Source organism: Lithobates pipiens, unplaced genomic scaffold (assembly GCF_037356315.1).
Source record: "Lithobates pipiens isolate NorthernLeopardFrog02 unplaced genomic scaffold, aLitPip1_a1.2 Scaffold_13, whole genome shotgun sequence".
In the NCBI taxonomy this organism is placed as follows: Eukaryota; Metazoa; Chordata; class Amphibia; order Anura; family Ranidae; genus Lithobates; species Lithobates pipiens.
In genome coordinates this window covers 99,476,928-99,498,675 of record NW_027507718.1, presented here as the reverse complement: position 1 = coordinate 99,498,675, position 21,748 = coordinate 99,476,928, and the positions used below count along the sequence as shown (strand labels likewise).

The 21,748-nt window shown below is 38.8% G+C and overlaps 1 protein-coding gene across 3 annotated transcripts in view; it reads left to right on the top strand.

Annotated features, from left to right (window-relative positions):
• KIAA1958 (KIAA1958 ortholog) overlaps window positions 1-21,748 on the top strand; it is a 131,646-nt gene that overhangs the window by 88,575 nt on the left and 21,323 nt on the right. The window contains exon 3 of one of the 3 annotated variants that reach the window (XM_077475334.1): window positions 16,833-16,915. The exons of 1 other annotated variant lie outside the window; for it this stretch is intronic. In XM_077475334.1, coding sequence (XP_077331460.1) covers window positions 16,833-16,915 — 83 coding nt within the window. Of the gene's footprint in view, window positions 1-16,823; window positions 18,840-21,748 lie in introns of those variants that run through there. One more of the 3 variants, XM_077475331.1, reaches the window with a different exon arrangement.

Genomic DNA, 21,748 nt, shown 5'->3' with positions numbered 1-21,748 from the left:
AGGTAATGAAAATTCTTTGCTCCTGAACTGCTCTACGTTTCTGATAAAATTGATGTGGCATTTAAGCAGTCTTCAGAAGAATATATTGACAGTCAAGGGGTGGCTGTACATTCTTTTTGAGCATTGTTGTTTTTTCTCTTCAGTCTAGCTGTAGAGAAGCCCTGCACACATACTACATATGGCTGCACAAATAAATGAATTACATGCTCAGTAGTTATACATATGGCTCTGTTTTGTGTTAAGGAAACCCATGGGTAAGCTCTGATACTAATTGGAAAGGCATCAGCCTAATTGTTTATAGGGTAATAAATACGCATAAGATAAGTGTCCAATGTTGCAAAGTTGTTGTGGTTTCATAGAAATGGATGTGGGTAAATAGGTGGGGTTTGACAGGTGAAATTATTATAATGGATATAGTTGTCAACATAAAAAAAATAAATCAGGACACTTTATTATTATTATTATTAGGAGATGTGTACATATTCCAGGGACACTGAGTGCAAGGAGTAGAAACTCCCTTGATTTTAGGGTGTGGGGGACAAGGCTGCACTTGCATGCACATACGTTGAAGATCATGAAGATTTCTAACCTTGCCTGCAGAAACCTCTGCTCATTTCAGCAAATATCAAGTGCTCCTCTAATCCATGCATATTTAATTGAAGAGAAAGTAGCCTCATTATGCAGCTTCTTGATGTGATATTCATATGAACAGCTAAATAGATTATATTTTGTATCTCTATTCCTACCTCTAAGACTGACTATAGTGTTTGCTATTCAGAAAACCAAGAAATGTTTGCATTTAATTAAATTTGATGAAAATGTTCCAGGTGGCTTTTTCTGTGATTTGGTTTCTGCAGCTTATACATATGTGATTTTTCAGCCAATCTATCATCTCCAGGTCAGTTATATATTGTAAGGAGTTTAGTAATCTAGCTATTGAGCTTATGTTTCTCAATGGCGAGTCAGATTCTGCATTTACTGTAATTATATGATCAGTTCTAGTGTTGTAGTAAAACACACCACACTAAGGCAAGCCAACAATGGATCAGAACCTAAGCTGTGATAGATACCAGCTATCCTAGAATCCCTTGTTGACACTTCCGAGGATAGCATGTTCTATACAGCAGGCTGCCTATGGTTTTATCTTAAGTTTGGTACAGCTGGTGAACTAGTTACAGTTTCGAGTTGAGTATTTTGGAGAAATGTGTTTTAAAATTATTGTTATAGTTGCAAGGAGAAATATTTTATTACGGTTGTTGCAGAAAATCATTGAAGGCCACAAATCGAAATGGAAAGGTAATTCAGATTGAACTGAACTGATATGCACAAATATTGATTGAATAATTTATTATGTGTCATAAGTCAGCACTGTTGATTCTCTATGTGGGCCTTTCAGTATTGAAAACAAGTCAAAATTGTAAAGATGTCCCTAAAGTGTCTCTAAAATCTAAGATATCCCTAATGCCCTGTACACACGATCGGACATTCCAACAACAAAATCCATTCGTTTTTTTTCGACAGATTTTGGCTCAAACTTGTCTTGCATACACACGGTCGCACAAAGTTGTCAGAAAATCCAATTAAGAACAAGGTGACTTGGGAGAGTGCATGCGATCAGCACAGGGTCAGACAGATGGTCAGGGGTGCTGAATCCTGATAGGACAGTTCAGTGCAGTATGAAAACTCCTCTTACAAACTTTACCAGGAACTGATAGAAGTCACAAGACTGCTAAATACTGCTGATGAGAAAAGGTATTTAGCAGTTTTTTTACTTATGAAAATAATTGCATTTCCATCTTCTGTGTACTGTGGGATACCAGATCTAGTGACCGCAGGGTCCTGGGTTTAGTAACACTTTAAAGCGGTTGTAAACCCTTTAAAAAAAAAAAACCCTGCAAGACAAAGGCATAATGAGCTAGTATGCCTAGCATACTAGCTCATTATGAATTACTTACCTGAGAACGAAGCCCCCGTAGCAGTCCTCGTTCACCACTCCGGCGGCCGACATCTCTCTGGGGGGTTACTCTCGGGTATCGCGGCTCTGGTGCTGTGATTGGCCGGAGCCATGATGACGTCATTCCCACACATGCTCGCCTGAGCCGCCGGTAACAGCACAGTACAACTGAAGCAACGGCACGTACATGCCGTTGCTTCATTCTGCTTAAGTGCGCATGTGCCAATGACATCGGCACTTGCAAATACAGGGATATCTCCTAAACCGCGCAGGTTTAGGAGAGATCCAGTGTAGCTACAGATACGCCTAATTATTGGCTTGCCTGTAGTATAAAGTGGATGTAAAGGGCTTACAACCACTTTAAGCACTTCAATACTGGGTACTCAACCCCCCCCCCCCCCTTCCTGCCCAATTTTCAGCTTTTAGCACTGTCGCACTTTGAATGACAATTGCGCAGTCATGCAACAAACACTGTACCTAAATTTAATTTTTATCATTTTTTTCCCACAAATAGAGCTTTCTTTTGGTGCTATTTGATCGCCACTGGGGTTTTTATTTTTTACTAAACAAACTAAAACAGACCAACATTTTTGAAATAAAAAATGTTTCTTTTGTTTGTTATAAAATGTAGTTTTCTCCTTCACTAAGGGGCACTGATGAGGCTGCACTAATGGGCACTGATGAGTTGGCACTGATAAGGTGGCACTGATGAGGCACTGATAGGCGGCACTGTTATGCAGCACTGATGGACACTGACAGGCGGAAATGATGGGCACTGACAGGCGGCACTAATGGGCACTGATAGGCGGCACTGACAGGTAGCACTGATGGACACTAATAGATGGGATTGATGGGCAGCACTGATGATGAGGTACTGACAGGTTTTACTGATGGGCACTGATTGGTACTGTGGTGGGCACTGGCACATTGTTGTGCTTTTAAGGACATTTTCCCGCACAATATTTATTAAGTAATTTTTAACGAAGATATTTTTAAGATACAGAATCAGTCTATATGACACGGTCTATATATGTGAAACTTATTCACGGAGACGAGTGATCATACAAAATAGCTACATTTATTGGTTGACAGAAAACAAATATTTACATGAAATATTAAAATACAGATTACATTACTTGATCATTTTGACAATTTCTGGGAACACCCTCAAGCTGGGCGTAGTAGTACCTTGGACACAATTATCACCATTATCATTTCTCGGTAGAATCAATAACCTTTTGATAATTGACAATTAAACAGAATGTCTGTATTTCACACATCCAACCGTTACTATACTGCAGGTAAGTAAGTGGTTAACAATGTGAAATAAATTAGACATTTGTTTGTCAATAAAATTGGCATCTATGCAAAAAGAAATGTATGAAAAATTTAATTTAGAGAAAAATCTAAAAGGCGGTTATTGATTCGGGAGAAGTATTTCAATAATAGAATATTCAAAAACATCAATATTTAAGAGAACATAAAATAGATGATAAACATATATTTACCCATTTCCAATATGGCTATTAGTGTGGAGTATTAGTTACCAGGAATTTTAAGATGGCTGCCGTGGCTTCAACATTCCAAGGAGCAGGGATCTTCATGAATGTAAAATGTGTATTCATGCATGTCTTCCAGTGTCCCTTCTCAGGGGGGGGTCCCTAAGCTTCCCCCTGACTCTCTCCCCCCAGCTCTCCTCCGAGCTTCCTTCCCTTCTTCCATCTTTCTAGTTTCTTAAATATCCTTTTAAACAAAAGGATCATAAAATTATACTAAGTTCTGCCCAGAGGGTATGTGTTCCCCCCTCATTGGCCGACAGACTTAATGGTTAGCTTTCCCGGGAGTCTCGTGATTTTAAGGTAATAGCACCTTCCACCACCAGGTGTCTCACCTATGTTTGGTGTTTTATTTCTTTAAGTGAATATTTTTCTAATTCTGTAATATGTGTTCGTTATTTATATGTTCTAACGAATATATTCGAGTGTTCAAGAATTATGGCATAATGTAGAATACGCTTTAACATAAATTTCCAATAATTACTTGCATAAATTGGTGATATATATGCATATCACTGTATATCTGTTAATCTTTAGTCCGTTTAGAAAGGACACAGGTTAGATATATCACAAACAATATCACATACAATTATTATCTATATGGATCCATGTATAATTTGGGTATCCAATCAATATTTGTTTATCTAAACATAGGTTAAATTCTTATACAATTCTAATCATGATTATATGTTTTTTTATAATACTAATTTGTTGCTAAAACACTTCTACTTATGATCACACTTTCATATATAATCTCTTTATGACAAAGTTCTTTAGATCATTAGATACTAAATTTATAATCTCAGTTGTGACCTATGTATAAATTGAATGGCTTAGAAAAATATAGATGATACTGGTAGATGAATCTTACAGCATGTTTTGGGATGAACTCTGAGCTTCCAATAAATGATTAAATGGGTTAGCTGTGTCCTTCAATATGTTTTTGGATGAGGCGTCAGCTATTTGCACGGTTGTATATTGTCCAAATAGTCTTTTACTTACGTACAATGGGGTTCTCTAGTTAAGGGTTATTTCCATGTGATAAATACTTATGCAAGTTTGGCCTTCTCACTCTAACCAACAAAATAAGTAAACAGCTTTTTATTTGGTGACAGAAGATACCATTGTTTCAGCGAGTTTCTTTTTTAAACACAGGTTTTGTAAAAGTTTAACAAGAACTAATCCTTTCAACATTTGGAAAAAAAAACCTGCGAGATCTTGTACTTTGCTTTAAAGGTCTCCAAGAGGTCACAGTTCAATAAAATACTGAAATCCCTCATCTCGGCCAGCGAATATTAAATGTATTTCTTCATGAATTCACAACAAAGCCCCCCTTGTGAAGTGTTCAAATGCCGGAAGTCGTTTGAAAGACTTCACCAATGCAACAGTTTGAAGAAATATGGCTTCGCTCGGGCCTTGTAAGTTGAGTTGTGACGATGGATCCGGATTATGGATATATATAATTAAGAGGTATAGACACTTGCAGATGAGTGTAACTCTTTGAAAAACAAAATGGGTTTGTGATCGATGTGTGCATCTCAGGACCGTCATCTGTTGATTGGCAGGAAATGGACCATTCCGGGCACCTTTAGTCCTGGCCGTCCTGGTGGGTTCCGTCCATGTAGACTGGCCATCAGTGGTATCCCTGGATCCCCCATACGGTTCCTTCTCTGGATGTTCACACATGTTGGACTCTCGGTTCTGTTGACCGGCTCATGGACATCTTAGTCCTGTAAATGAAAATGGATTCCATGAGAAAAGATATATAAGTTTTTTTTAACATGATCTGTGTTTGAGATCTCAGTGTCAAGTTGGTATCCTGGGCTTCCTCAGAGCCCTCCTCTTTCCCATTATGTTATCAGTCCTTTAACTAAACACTCTGGAAATCAAGACAATGTATGACACATTGGCTATGGGAGACCAAGCTCCAGGGCTCATTATCATGAGGCCATTTATTAATATCTGTGGATACCAGACAATTCTGACTGACTTATGTTCTTCAGAACCATTTTTTTTTTAGCTTAATTGTAGCGGTTCTGGAATAATAACAATTAAAAACATTTCAGTTTGACATGTGACACTTACTGTCAGTATCAAAATATTTGACATCATAGTCAACCTTCTACTTGGGAGGAATAAAACAGATAAAATCTTCCCCCTTTGGGGTGTCAATACAACTCATTTGAGGCAATCAAACTACCTTATACGGGTGACTCCTCATCTTTTACCAAAATATCAAACCATTTAGGCCTCCTGATATTTATGTCTTTAGGATTCGGTCTTCCTCTGGAATTACCGTCTTCGGGACTTCTTGAAATTTGGCTGTTTGGAGCGACCTGTTTATGTCAGAGGAATGAAGTGACCACTGAAAAATAGGAGAATAGTTAATATCTAACAACCACAATCCCTCGGTAGGGATTTCAGGATCCTCATTACTGTAACCTGGGGAAAAACATGGTGTTAGAACCTCTGCTTCCTATATCTTTATTCAGTGCATTCCTCTGATTTATTTTAACATAGGCGCTTAAAAGGCTCTGTGGCCCTTGGGCTGGCCACAGGATTTGTCCCTGGAAGAAGTGTTATTCACGTTCCGTATAGCAATGAAACCGTGTAACATATCCATAATTTTGTCTATTTTGGTTTCCGTATTGCTTACAGGCTGATCAGAATTTGTTCGTGGGACCCGGTTTCTATACTTTCTGGGGACTACTGGCTCAATTTTATCAGACATATCCACATCAGAAACATTGTCTTGATTCTGGGATAGTTGTCTGGGCCTTAGTTGTTCCCTATTGTTCTGGGGATTTTGGGGTGTCTTACCCTGTAATTTCTCCCTATTTACCTGTGTAGGCCCCCGAAGTCCATTACACCGGTAAAGGTGAGGGTGTCTACCCTTAGTTTTAAATCTGACCCTTTGGAGATATACCCTATAGTTTCTCCTAAACCTTGGGTCTGGATCCTTTGGATGAGACTCCTGAGGTGTTCTTTTAACTCCCCCTCTAAAGGGTGGTCTTTGCTCCCCCCTTCTGATGGGTGGGGACATTGGTTTCCCGCTGGGGAAACTCGGTAGCATCTTTCCTCTGACTATATCAGCGTATCTCTTTTTCTTGGTTTTGGACTGTAATGATTGAGGAGATACATAAAATTCATCCACAAATTTCATTATAGGGCTTTCAGGTCTTCCATTGTTTTCACCAGTTTGTTGGATAGAGTACAAATTGTTACTCTCTTTTACCAAAGACTCCAGTGAAAACCCCCCTTTGTAGTCTTTCGCCAAATTCACTTTTATGTGGGTAGGCGGGGCCTCGAAGAACATGGGTTCAAACTTAAGTTCATTATAACTTTGCTCCTTTTCTGCTAAGTGGACAGCACCCTTGAGCACAGCCATAACTTTGGTGGGGCTTTGATCACTGGTGCGTGTGATATTGTGTATATCCACTCTAGCTGCGTTAACATTTTTATGTGGGACAAATCCTAGATGACAGATGTTTTTAATTGTTTGCCAGGCAGTACCCCACAGACTTATTACAGCTTCGCAGAATGGACGGAGTTTGGGTTCAAATACCCACGGTAAGAAATTAATCCTAGATTGGTCATCATTTAGGCCTAAAACTGATAAAGCGTTTTCATAGATTTCAATGTGGTCAATAATGTGCATGGATCCCTCTTCCTTAAACACCGGGACAGCATCTTTTAAAATTTTTATTATTTCTGTGGCGTCCTGTTTAGGGGTGCCTGTATTTTTCTCTGATCCCAAAGAAAACTGGTTAGGCATAACTTCATGTGGTGGTTCAATTTTTACCCCCCTTTGCTCTACAGATGGCTTGGGGTAGAATATAGTTTCTTTTTCTAATTCTTTTTCATTATGTAACTCCCAAATTTTAGGTTGAGAGTCAGATTTTGGAGTATTGTCAGACTCTATACTTTCAGGGTTAAGCATCTGAGCGTTATCCTGGGGCATACACTTCCCTTGTTCTTTTAATTCTTCTGGTTGCTTAATTAGGCATTCCTGTCCTGACCTAAGCTGATTTGTTTCTTCTTTTAAATTTCCACAGCCTATTACTCGGCAACTTTTTAAATTTCCACAGCCTATTACTCTGCAACTTTCGTCAGGAGACTCGTTTTCCTGCAGAAAAATCTCCTTCTCTCTTAATTGTTTACACTCTTTATTTGATTGGTGACATTCGTCCAGCATTATCATTGCATTATTTTGCATCTGTTCTGTTTTAATTAGGGTTTCCTGTAAAAACCTCTCCTTCTCTCTTAATTGTTTATACTCTTTATTTAATTGGTGATATTCGTCCAGCATTATTGCATTATTTCTCATCTGTTCTGTTTCATGTTTCATCATTGTCACTATAGACTCATCATAATAATCTGCCTTGTCTTTAATCTCCTTTAGCTTTTTAGTGGGCTCACATTCCCCTTCTATTAACTGGGATTGGGATTCTAAGATATCACTCTCTTGTTGGTTATCTTGACGTTTAAACTCACTATAAAGATACACCAGGTTAGTGCTTAATTCAAAATGCATGTGATCAGGCCTTTCTATTTCCTTTGTCTCAGATGAGCTGTCTGTGAGTTCAACGCTTTGACCTTCCACGTTCCACACGTCTTTTATTAATTGACGGGCGTGGTTTATAAGGCCTTCAATGCGTACTTCTAAACCAGTCTCGTTAGACAAACTTTTTTCGGCATGATTTATCATGTTAATTTTTGACATTATATCCAACATTTCCTGTACTTGTATCCATTCTGTCTGAGTACTCATATTACCACTAAGGGCTGATTCTTGACAATCCCCATCAACATAAAATTCACTTTGACCAGACATTTTTCTTGGCAAAATTTTTTTTTTTTAAAGTTAAAAATTAATAATTTCATGCAAAATATTATTTCTGTCACTACCGTAACTATGATTGATCCTGTACAAAATATCGACGTTATCTCACGCAGTGCCTCCATTTATATATGTTGTGCTTTTAAGGACATTTTCCCGCACAATATTTATTAAGTAATTTTTAACGAAGATATTTTTAAGATACAGAATCAGTCTATATGACACGGTCTATATATGTGAAACTTATTCACGGAGACGAGTGATCATACAAAATAGCTACATTTATTGGTTGACAGAAAACAAATATTTACATGAAATATTAAAATACAGATTACATTACTTGATCATTTTGACAATTTCTGGGAACACCCTCAAGCTGGGCGTAGTAGTACCTTGGACACAATTATCACCATTATCATTTCTCGGTAGACTCAATAACCTTTTGATAATTGAGAATTAAACAGAATGTCTGTATTTCACACATCCAACCGTTACTATACTGCAGGTAAGTAAGTGGTTAACAATGTGAAATAAATTAGACATTTGTTTGTCAATAAAATTGGCATCTATGCAAAAAGAAATATATGAAAAATTTAATTTAGAGAAAAATCTAAAAGGCGGTTATTGATTCGGGAGAAGTATTTCAATAATAGAATATTCAAAAACATCAATATTTAAGAGAACATAAAATAGATGATAAACATATATTTACCCATTTCCAATATGGCTATTAGTGTGGAGTATTAGTTACCAGGAATTTTAAGATGGCTGCCGTGGCTTCAACATTCCAAGGAGCAGGGATCTTCATGAATGTAAAATGTGTATTCATGCATGTCTTCCAGTGTCCCTTCTCAGGGGGGGTCCCTAAGCTTCCCCCTGACTCTCTCCCCCCAGCTCTCCTCCGAGCTTCCTTCCCTTCTTCCATCTTTCTAGTTTCTTAAATATCCTTTTAAACAAAAGGATCATAAAATTATACTAAGTTCTGCCCAGAGGGTATGTGTTCCCCCCTCATTGGCCGACAGACTTAATGGTTAGCTTTCCCGGGAGTCTCGTGATTTTAAGGTAATAGCACCTTCCACCACCAGGTGTCTCACCTATGTTTGGTGTTTTATTTCTTTAAGTGAATATTTTTCTAATTCTGTAATATGTGTTCGTTATTTATATGTTCTAACGAATATATTCGAGTGTTCAAGAATTATGGCATAATGTAGAATACGCTTTAACATAAATTTCCAATAATTACTTGCATAAATTGGTGATATATATGCATATCACTGTATATCTGTTAATCTTTAGTCCGTTTAGAAAGGACACAGGTTAGATATATCACAAACAATATCACATACAATTATTATCTATATGGATCCATGTATAATTTGGGTATCCAATCAATATTTGTTTATCTAAACATAGGTTAAATTCTTATACAATTCTAATCATGATTATATGTTTTTTTATAATACTAATTTGTTGCTAAAACACTTCTACTTATGATCACACTTTCATATATAATCTCTTTATGACAAAGTTCTTTAGATCATTAGATACTAAATTTATAATCTCAGTTGTGACCTATGTATAAATTGAATGGCTTAGAAAAATATAGATGATACTGGTAGATGAATCTTACAGCATGTTTTGGGATGAACTCTGAGCTTCCAATAAATGATTAAATGGGTTAGCTGTGTCCTTCAATATGTTTTTGGATGAGGCGTCAGCTATTTGCACGGTTGTATATTGTCCAAATAGTCTTTTACTTACGTACAATGGGGTTCTCTAGTTAAGGGTTATTTCCATGTGATAAATACTTATGCAAGTTTGGCCTTCTCACTCTAACCAACAAAATAAGTAAACAGCTTTTTATTTGGTGACAGAAGATACCATTGTTTCAGCGAGTTTCTTTTTTAAACACAGGTTTTGTAAAAGTTTAACAAGAACTAATCCTTTCAACATTTGGAAAAAAAAACCTGCGAGATCTTGTACTTTGCTTTAAAGGTCTCCAAGAGGTCACAGTTCAATAAAATACTGAAATCCCTCATCTCGGCCAGCGAATATTAAATGTATTTCTTCATGAATTCACAACAACATGTTGCACTGACTGACAGCTGATGGGCACTGATTGGCATTATTGGTGGCACATCTGATGGGGATGTGCTGATAATCAATCTGCTGGTTATCAGCGCAGATCCCCCCCCCCCCCAACAGAGAGAGCCGCTGACCTGCTCTCTGTCAGCGCACCCTGCCAGTGCGAACCGAGAAAAGCCGTTTACTGGCACTTCCTAGTTCACACTGTTATCTGATCACGTGGTAAGGAGCCTCCGTCAGAGTAGTTAACCATTCTTCTATCCAAACAAACACCTAGCGGTAAATTTATAAAGTAATTAATCTGACATTCATTAAACATTTACTGCGGGTGTATTTTACAGATGCAAGTGTTTAAATGACAGTCACTTTCACTCTTAACCCTATTGCGTCCGCTCCCACCAGCCCTTTAAGGGGTTTGGCATTCCGGGAGGCGGAGTGGAGCTTGTGACCGGGTGACTGCCGTAATTGGCTGTCATGGCGGTCACATGATTGGAAAACTCCAGATCGTAAGAAGCGATCGGGAGGTTTTCGTGAGCCGCCAGTCACTGTGCCATGGGCGCGCACTCTTGGCACAGCTCTATCGGTAATAATGAATGCAAATATGCGCCCCCTCTGCGCTAAGGCCCAGCCACGAGAAGCCACATATTTGCATGGGTTTGGTGCCTACGGGTTACTATACCCCTTAAGGGTATACAAGAAAAATATGTAAGGTGAACTTACACAGGACCCCCTCCTCACCCCCCCCCCGTCCCCCTGACCTGGATTGTCATGAGCCCCAGTGTAACTGCATCAGGAATCAGGGGCTTAGAAGTCCCTGCAGCTAAATCTCCAAAATGTACCCCGTCAGGAGGGACGTTTCAGAGCAGTTCAATTCCATTCCATTCCAGATGCGTGAATGCCGAGGGAATTTCTAGGCCCCCCCGGACTCCTGATACAGCCATACCGGGCCTTAGAACAGGAGATCACAGCTCAACAGGTCAGCGGGACTGGGGAGGATGAGTAGGGCATCCTGTGTAAGTTCACCTTACAGATTTTTCTGTAAAGATGAACTTACACTTTAAAGTGTATTTCCATTTGCAGTCAAATCCCTGTATGACTTTTATGTGTTCCCATTCACACAGCAAACCTAAAAATTATTTTAAAAACATTTCTTTCTAGTTTCTTTTCTGGAGCAGGATTATACTTAGGACTAAGGATGAGCCCGATGTTCGAGTCGAACTTATGTTTCGACTCGAACATTGGGTGTTCGCCTGTTCACCGAATATCGAACGATTTGGGGTGTTCGCGGCAAATTTGAAAGCCACGGAACACCCTTTATAGGTCTATGGGAGGAATCAAAAATTATAATTTTAAAGGCTTATATGCATGGTATTGTCATAAAAAGTGTTTGGGGACCTGGGTCAGGAGCAGAGATTATAATAATGCTTAAAGTGAAACAATAAAAGTGAAATATTCCTTTAAATTTCGTCTAGGGTGTGTCTATAGTATGCCTGTAAAGTGGCAAATTTTTCCGGATTTTTAAAACAGTCCCTGCACAAAATTACATTTCTAAAGGAAAAAAAGTAATTTAAAAGTACTTGCGGCTATAATGAATTGTCGGGTCCTGGCATTACAGATAAAAGTCATTGAAAAAACGGGCATGGGATCCCCCGCAGTCCATTACCAGGCCCTTTGGGTCTGGTATGAATATTAAGAGTGCCCCCCCTCCTGAACCGTACCAGGCCACATGCCCTCAACATGGGGAGGGTGCATTGGGGTAGCACCCCAAAGCACCTTGTTCCATGTTGATGGGGACAAGGGCCTCATCCCCACAACCCTTGCCCGGTGGTTGTGGGGGTCTGCGGGTGGGGGGCTTAGCGGAATCTGGAAGCCCCTTTTAACAAGGGGACCCCCAGATCCCGCCCCCCTGTTTGAAATGGTAACGGGTACATTGTACCATTTCACAAAAAAAGTGTCAAAATTAAGCGCCTGGTATGGAATTTGGGGGGGACCCCCACGCAATTTTTTATTTTTTTTTATCTTAATAAAATACTTTTTTTCAATACTTTTATCTGTATTGCCGGGACCCGACAATTCATTATAGCCGTGAGTACTTTTATGACTTTTTTTCCTTTAGAAATGTCATTTTGTGCAGGGACTGTTCTAAACATGGGGACAAATGCGCCACTTTGGCATACTATAGACACCCCCCAGGTAGGAAATTTAAAGGAATATTTCACTTTTATTGTTTCACTTTAAGCATTATTAAAATCACTGCTCCCGAAAAAACTACCATCTTTAAAACTTTTTTTTTTGCATTGATGCATGTCCCCTGGGGCAGGACCCAGGTCCCCAAACACTTTTTATGACAATAACTTGCATAGTAACCCTTAAAATTAGCACTTTTGATTTTTCACGTTCGTGACCCATAGACTTTAACGGTGTTCGCGCGTTCGAACAAATTTTTTGCCTGTTTGCATGTTCTGCTGCGAACCGAAGCGGTGTTCGGCTCATCCCTACTCAGGACTGAAAGTTATTCTGAACAATTTTAGAGTAAAGCTGGCCAAAGATGGGTCCGTTTTTTCCTTAAACCAAGGAAAGAAAAAAAAAGAAAAAACTGACCTGATTCCCCCATCCATGCATTTACTGGCAATCACTTGCCGAGCGGCATTTATCCGACAGGCTGATTGTACAGAAGTAATTTAACTAGGCAGATCAGTAGATCGGCTTTTGTACAACCAGAGTGCCTATGCATGGACTGAAAATTGTTCGGTCCCCCCTGAACCGGCCTTACAAAGTAAGGACAGTCCGTTTCCCTTCATTAACATGCAGGATGAAAACCTTGAAGCAAGAAAAGGTATTATATGTGGACATTATACTTCAGCTATAAGCTTCCTCCAAACTCAATATACAACAACCCAAAATTAACATTTAGCTTTACATTTAGAGCCCAACTCTGGATATAATTTAAAAAGTCCCCCAGCAGGGGTTTAAAAGAAAAAAATTAGATTTTGCCCTAATCACAGAATGATTTTACATGCAGTTTTGATGGATGAACAGCTATGTGATTTTTTTTTTTTTATAAATACACCCCTTAGTGTTAACAATCTACATTATTGCTTTGGGTAAAGTTGCATACAAGTTTGTAAATTTATGAAAAGCTGTTTATATCATTTAAACTATGTTTAATATTATCTCATCATTATGTATTTAAATACTTGAGCAATATATTGTTTCAGCTTTTTATAACACTGCATATGTGCAGATAGGCAAATTTATTCCAACAAGAGGACTGGAGGCAGCAAAAGCCCCTGCCATGGATGCCATCTAGTGAGAAACCTTTTAATTGTTCTGGCAAGTAAAGTGGTGAAGTTAGATCTGATTGGTGGCCATGCTACTGCACTTTGGGCATACTTTTTAGCCCACTGAAGTTCGTAGAATATTGTAATTAACAGTTGTGTAAGAAGCTTTATAAAGAGAATTTGTGGCTTAGACCCCTTTTACACATCAGCCATTGACAGATGAAATCAAGGGATCAATGCATCTCTATGGAAAAACAGATGTAAACAGATGATCATCCATTTACATCTGTTTACATCTGCATCCATCAACATCCATTTTTTTTTTAAATGGATCAAAGTCCTATTTTTGTTCTGTTAAAAAAATGGAATGGTTAAAAAATGGATGTAAACGGTATGGTCCGTTTTTCGCATCGGTAGTGGATGTACAAAAAAAAAATAAACTGATGAAAACCTGATAAAAAAACTGATATCAACATTTTTTTTCTTTGAGCCTAGGTTCACACTAATGCGATGCAGGAAACGCAGCGAATCCTGTGCATTTCCCGCACCACATTAAAATCGCACGGCATTCATGCGATCTGCTGCAAGTGTCAATGTTAAATTAAAGACACTCCGAAACACAGTGCGATTGCCAGAATTTAATCGCATGGTTGTTCACACTCATGCGATCGGAGTTAGGTGCAGCAAAAAAAGGGTCCTGCACCATTTTGATGCAGGTGCAGTGCGATTTGAGCCGTACAAAATGAATGGCTCAAAATGCACCATACAGACATCGCATGTGATTTGCACAAGAATGCAGTCTGATTCCTGTGATAATCACATACGGTGTCCCTAACCGCAAAAGTGTGAACCCAGGCTGAAAAAATATGACTTAACCAATGAAATGAACAGTCCGCATGTGTGGAAGGGGCCTTACTTTGTTATGTTAATTATGCACACTAATGAGTGAATTACTAATTAATGTTGGCATTTTGCTGTCTTTAACCACCAGAAGATTTAGCTGCTCAATGATCAGGCCATTTTGCTTTAACTGACAATTGCGTGGTCATGCAACACTGTACGCAAACAAAATTGACATCCTTCTTTTCCCACAAATAGAGCTTTTTTTTTTGGAGTTATTTCTATCACCTCTGCGGTTTTTATTTTTTGCACTATGAACAAAAGAAGAGCGACAATTTTGAAAAAAACACAAATATTTTTTACTTTTTGCTATAATAAATATCCCACATATTTTTTCAAAAAAACAAAATCGCAATAAGCGTATATTGATTGGTTTGCACAAAAGTTATAGTGCAGACAAAATAGAGGATAGCTTTATGTCATTTTTTTTATTTTTTATTATTCTTTACTAGTAATGGCAGCGTTCTGCAATTATTATTATTTTTTTATTGGGACTGCAACATTATGGCAGACACATCGGACACTTTTGACACATTTTTGGGACCATTGACAATTATACAGCGATCAGTGCTATAAAAATGCAGTGATTACTGCAAAAATGTCACTAGCAGGGAAGGGGTTAACACTAGGGGGTGGTCAAGGGGTTAACTGTGTTCCCTCACTGTGTTCTAACTGAAGGGGGATGGGACTTACTAGGGGAGATGACAGATCGCTGTTCATATGAACACACAATCAGTCTCTTCTCCCCTGAAAGAATCAGGATCTGTGTGTTTACACACACAGATCCTGGTTCTCACTCTGTCACGAGCGATCGCCCGGTGGTCATCGTGCCAGCCAGGCACTCGCATCAGCTCCAGTGGCTAGCCATGGGCACGCGAGGCCGTCCCTAGTGGCCACAATGGGAAGCAGTGTAAGGTAACGTTGATTTACCCAACCTGCCACAGTAAAACTGCGGTGGCTGGTCGGCAAGTGGTTAAGCCCCACACACACAGGCCGAATGTTGGGAGACATTGGTCGGTTCAATCAAAAACGTCCGTCATTCGGCCCATGTTTGGTCAGCTTCTGTTGGACAAGCATGCTGGAAAACGAGCAGCCAACTGGTTCTCAATCAGCGCTCTCAGCTAATGGCATAGAGCGGCTGATCAGTGTTCAGGCGGGGGGGCGGTCGTCTTTCAACAGGGGGAGATCACTGTACTAACTTCGTTGCTTATTACTCCAGCTCTGACTGTAGCTGTCAGTTTTCTTTCGTTCAACCCAATAAACTTGTAGTGTGTACCAGGCATTAGGTTCTGTGTGTAGCTGTGGACAGCCAGCTGTCTGTAGGTTGCTTACATAGGAGCAGCAAGCCATGGTTCCAATATTCCCTAATGTAAACAGTCTCTTCAGGAGCCTATACAAATATTATTCATTCTGTTGAACCAGCAGCCCCCTATATATATTGTAGGAAAATAAGAAATAATGAAAGCTGCCCTTTAAAAAATAGAAGTAGATGTACTGAATAGCAGCATCTAATATTTAGTAATATTAGCCCTTTTGTCCTTTTTTGAAATGTTTTTCCCTTTTTTTTGGTGCTTCAGAAGTTTACAGCTGGTTCGATCATTCTGCCTTTGTGGAAGCTGCATGTGGATTGCTTTAATGTATTGCCTAACAATTGTTATGGTTGTGAATTAAAAAAAAAGTTTAATGAAATGGAACCAGTACAACCTCTGGTTTCACAAATGGAGCACATATAAATTGGCCTAACAATTCACTTAACACACATGATACAGTGGGATGAAAAGTTAAGTAAATGCTTAGACACTTCCCACTACTAAAAATATGATGACCTCCAATGCCATTATTTTTCCCTTGCCAGTCTACATGCACTAATAGTGCCCAGTGACTCGAAGACTTTTCACTGAATTTTTTCTTGCCATGCTCTAGTACATCATTTGTGAAACTACAGATGTTGGCTGTCAAAACGTGAGCCAGGTATGTAAGAATGTTCTAAAATGTAATTTTGTGTTTATTACAAAGTAAATCTTGGCAATTTTGATACAGATTAATTCACCACCCTGTTTTTTTTTCTCCTTTCCATGTCCCCCAATTCCATTTTCTTCATCTATTCTTTATCCTGTTGCCTTTTCTTTTACCTGATTTGTTTGTTATTTTTCATTCCCCCAACTCTATCATACCATTTATCCCCACCCCTTTTCACCCCATTTCAGTGTCTTTAGATGAAGATGATGTCACAGCTGAGCTGAATCGGGAACAGAATGAGAAAACAATTCGTAGCACACAAACAGCCCTACGCAACTTCAGGGACTTTATTATTTCCAAATACCCCATGGAGACCAGAGAAATATATACGATACCTTGCAAAGAATTAGATGACTACCTGGCTTCTTTCTTTGTGGATGCTAGGCAGAAAGATGGATCTGAGTATGAGCCAAACAGTTTGGCCAACTATCAGTGTGGCTTGGAAAGGTACCTGAAGGAGCATCGGTATAGTTATAGCATTACTAGAGACAAAGAGTTCAAAAGGTCCCAAGAAGCCTTAAAACAAAAGCAAATTGAACTTCGATGTAAAGGAAAAGGAAACAAACCACACAAGTCCATGAAACTTACCTTTGCCGATGAACTTATCCTTAGAAAGAGAGGCCTATTAAGTCGCTATAATCCTGAGGGTCTACTGAATCTTGTTTGGTTGAATAACACAAAAGCTTTTGGACACTGCACTGGCTTTCATGGCTCAACACTTAAATGGGGCGATGTCAGACTTCGAGTACTAGAGACTGGACTTGAATTTCTTGAGTGGATGGGTCAGGAAAGCCCTGATTCTAAGGTCAAAAGAGCAGGGACAGAATGTAGAGTTTACGCTACCCCACATTCACCACAGACCTGCCCTGTTCAGGATTACAAGGAATATGCACAAAGGCGACCTCCAGCAATGCGGTATGAAGATGCCCCTTTCTATCTGTCCATCAAGCCTGTGGTCAACTTGGCTGCCCTTCACTGGTACAACTGCCAAGCTCTTGGCAAAAATAAATTAGCTAAAATGGTGAAAACAATGTGTGAAAAGGGAAACATTCCTGGAAGGAAAACAAATTTCAGCGTGTATCAAAGTTGTAGCACCTTGTCAGAAGCCCAAAGTAATCAGCTGGTGCTAATATGTAATAATTTGAGCCAGCAAGCTGCCCAGTCTATGGCTAGTCACTCTGGGCCAGGAAACTTTATTGTTTCAGCCTCTTATGACTCTTCCTCGGACACTGCCTAAGCAGTAACTGTGATAGGATAGTGCCAAGGCATATTTAGGACTGGTTCTGAATTCTAAACTGTGATTTTATGTTTGACCAGCCTGTTCTCACTTATACAGTGAATTCACTTTAAAAACTGAAATAAAATGTATTATATTTATATTTTTTTGTTTTCATCACAGATCTCTTAATAGACCTAGTTTTTGTATTGCACTTAGAATATTATTTATATTGTAGTGTTCAGCCAAAACGCATGCATAGTCCTGACAAGGAAACAAAAATTAAAGCAGTTCTTACAAGAATAAAAATAACCTAAACAGACTGATAAGAAAACCCAAGTAATAAGTATGCCTTGACTGAGGACACAGCACAAATGGCTAAAATGTCAAATAAGGGTGCTATTATTGTAAACTTTAATCCTTGAAGAAGCGACTTGAGTTGGCTCAGCTGCAAGCTCCTGAATGCCTGTCTGATGGGAAATGAAGAAATTATACTGATTTAGCAGTATATATAGCGGCCTTTTTTTCTTCTGCACTTAATTAAATTAAGCAGCTTCGGCTGTCTTTCTGTATTATTCAGACATTGAAAAAGTTTAACTTTTTTTAAATTAATATTATTTAATTTTTTTGGACTTGTGTAAAATTTGTACGATTGTAGCACTGGGACAGGAGTTCATTTATAGCAATATGCAGTGGTGTCCATGGCGTAAAGACTGTTCTTCAATGCATCTGCACTGTGGTGAGCCTGAGCCCAGCCACAACTGAATACGTTTGTCTGAATATTTTCGGGTCTCTGAGGCATGTAAAAACTACTGAAATGTCATGTTTTGACCTCCAAATACAAAAGAAACTCTGTGTAATTTCTGTGTGATGTCAAGTGTCTTCTGTGAACAGTGTTTCTTATTGAATTTTCTTAACCTTTCTGATACATTGTCAAACAATGTCAATTATTATTTATTAAAATCCACAGACAATTAACAGACTAAAATGTCAGGGTTGTTCTTTTTTCTGCACCCCAAAACTATCAAATATATCCATCAAACATTCTTATTTTTAAATATTTTGTAATGTAAAACATATATTTTTATAATATATTATGAAAAATGAGTGGTGTGAAAGACAACTCCAAACACAAGTCAAAAGTAAGTTTCAGCATTTGCACCTGTTACTGAACAAAATTAGCCTAAAGCAGAGTTCTACCCGATTTTACAAAGGTCTTAAGCTAAAGTCCACCCCTCGTTTTTGTATATGTATGAGTGTATGTGTATGTATATATATATATATATATATATATATATATATATATATATATAATATAATTTTTTTTTTCTTACCCTTTAAGAAAAAAAAATAGATTTACTTCTGTCCCAGCCTGGCCGATGCGAAGTATGTCATTTTCTCTTGTGTGTGTCCCAGAAGATGAGGTGGCCATTCAGAAAGCGCCACGTGACTCGCGCATGCGCAGTAGGAAACCGGCTATGAAGTCTGAAGGCGCCACTGACTTCCCTTAGTTGCAATGGCGGTGCCTGCACCCGAGCCGGTGGACAGATTGGCCTCGAGAGGCTGACATCGTGGGCTTCCTGGACAGGTAACTGTCCTTATTAATAGTCAGCAGCTACAGTATTTGTAGCTGCTGACTTAAAAAAAAAACTTTTTTGAGTCTGGAACTCCGCTTTAAGCACATGCCTCTAATACAGGCACTTAGAGTTTTCTGAATATAACTTGTACAATTCTGAAACCCTGGGCCCTTTTATCTATGAGTCTAATGAAGGGACTTTTGTGGTGTTTGTGAAACATTGATTGTGTTAACTAATGTGATCAATAAAACTGCCTTTTAAAACTGAGTAGGAGTGCTGATGACATAACCAATGTATGAAATTGATCACGTCTGAAAGCCAGCGGACATTGGTTACTGAAACACCTGATCTATCAATGTCAGTGCACTGTATATAGATTGTTATTGAACCCCTTTCTCCAAATCATAGACCGGAGACATAATAAATGAGACTGCTAAATATTATTGGCCGTATAACCCCTTTATAAGTCAACATTTGATCTCCATACAGCCCTCTTAAAAATGTACTACATTTGATATTTCTCCCAGCAGGATCCATATTAAAAACTTAAACAGAGGAAAGTAATGGATACCACAAGAAAAAATAGCTTGGTATAAAATAAATAAACCAAGCCATATCCACTAAAATCCAGTCTAAAGAATATTTTTCCTTCACTCACTTGAATAAGCACCTACCTTTAGGCACGCAGAGTTTTACAGGCTGCTATCAACGGGGATGGATGGTGTACCTATGCCTTCCGCTTACACCTAAATACTTGAGTCTCATGCATCTGGGCTAAACACCAAGTGTGCATGGGGCCTTTGCAGGAATGGGCAGTTCAGCTTTTAACATTATCAGAAAGTCGCCTGATTTTGAAGACTGCTTAAGATACTTGCAGGCGACTGAGTTGCTCCTCTATAAGCATGTGCTCAAATATTATTATTATTATTTTTTTTTTTTTTTTTTTTTTTACGGGTATACCTTGAAGTGCATGTCAAACTTTAACGTTTGGATAAAGTAGGGAAGGATTAGAATGCCTGTTGAATTTTTAACTGCAATCTGGGTCTCCATTAGATAGATTTACTATTGCTTCTTCTCTTGCTGACGACAAGAGTTTCACCATGAAAGTAGAGAAAATCTTCAATAAGACAGACAGACAGAAATAAAAATCTGATTGGGGTCCTAGCCTTTTTGCCTACCATACAAAAGAAAAGCATTTTTATTTCTGTCTTTAGACTTTTGAGTTTGGCTGGCCATAAATGGTTATAATCTCGGCCAGTTCAGAAGGAATTAGCCAAGAATCGAACTGTGTGTGGGCAGGCTGAATGTACCAACCAGCCTGCTAGATTCCCTTGCAATTATTGCTAGTGGCTACTATAGCCACTAGCAATAATCACTTTTTTTTTCCTGGCGGGGACAGCTTCCTCCAACCCCCCCAATAGGGAGCAGACAATTGCTCTGCAGGAGGGGTTCCCCTGGCAGCACTGTTTGTGTTGATGGGGGAATCATGCAAATTTCTTTCCTGCAGCTTGTGGTTGCAGGAAAGAAATTTGCACCGTGTATGGCCTGCATGATGGGAAATGAGGGTAAATCTAACCCTTTCCCACTGTAACCAAAACTAAGAATAATTTGGGCTTGATACACACTTTAAGATTACTGAAACTGCAGAAATTCAGGTGACATTGCATTCCAGAGAATAAATACTGATTCCCTTTTAACCCTATTTACCAAGCAGTGGTTGTAAGGCTGTAAGGCTTGCTTAAATTTTTGAAAGCCATTAAAAGGCCCCATAATTGGTGAATCACAGAGGGGTCCCCATTGTCCACAACCGCCTTGAAACCTATATTGGAACCCTTGTTATATTGTTCACAAGGCTCAGCAGACTAATTTGTTTTTTAAATAAGATTGTTTGCACAGAACATAATTGTGTTTTATGGCCGCTGACATATTTTTATTTAAAATGTGAAATCTGTATAAATTCTTTCCAGAAATACCAGGAAATCTAGATTAGTATTTACTTCTAGCAGGGACACTGCTTATATATTGCTAATTGCTATTCTGTATAGTACATTATTTGAATGGCAATTGCCTAAAGCTAGCAACACAAAGTAAGATTTTAATTGGTCGATTCATCAAAATTTGACAACAACCATGGGACAGCTGGACCTACCTTAAGTATCTCTTTAAGCTAACTTTGGCAGGGATGCCCTCACATTTGGCCTTGTGTATAAGGTGACTAGACATTCCCAGCTTACAGTCCCCACTTTTAGAAGGCTGTCTCCACTTTCAAAATGTCTTAGGATGTGTCCCCAATTCCCTGGCTAGCTGCTGTTTTAGGGTT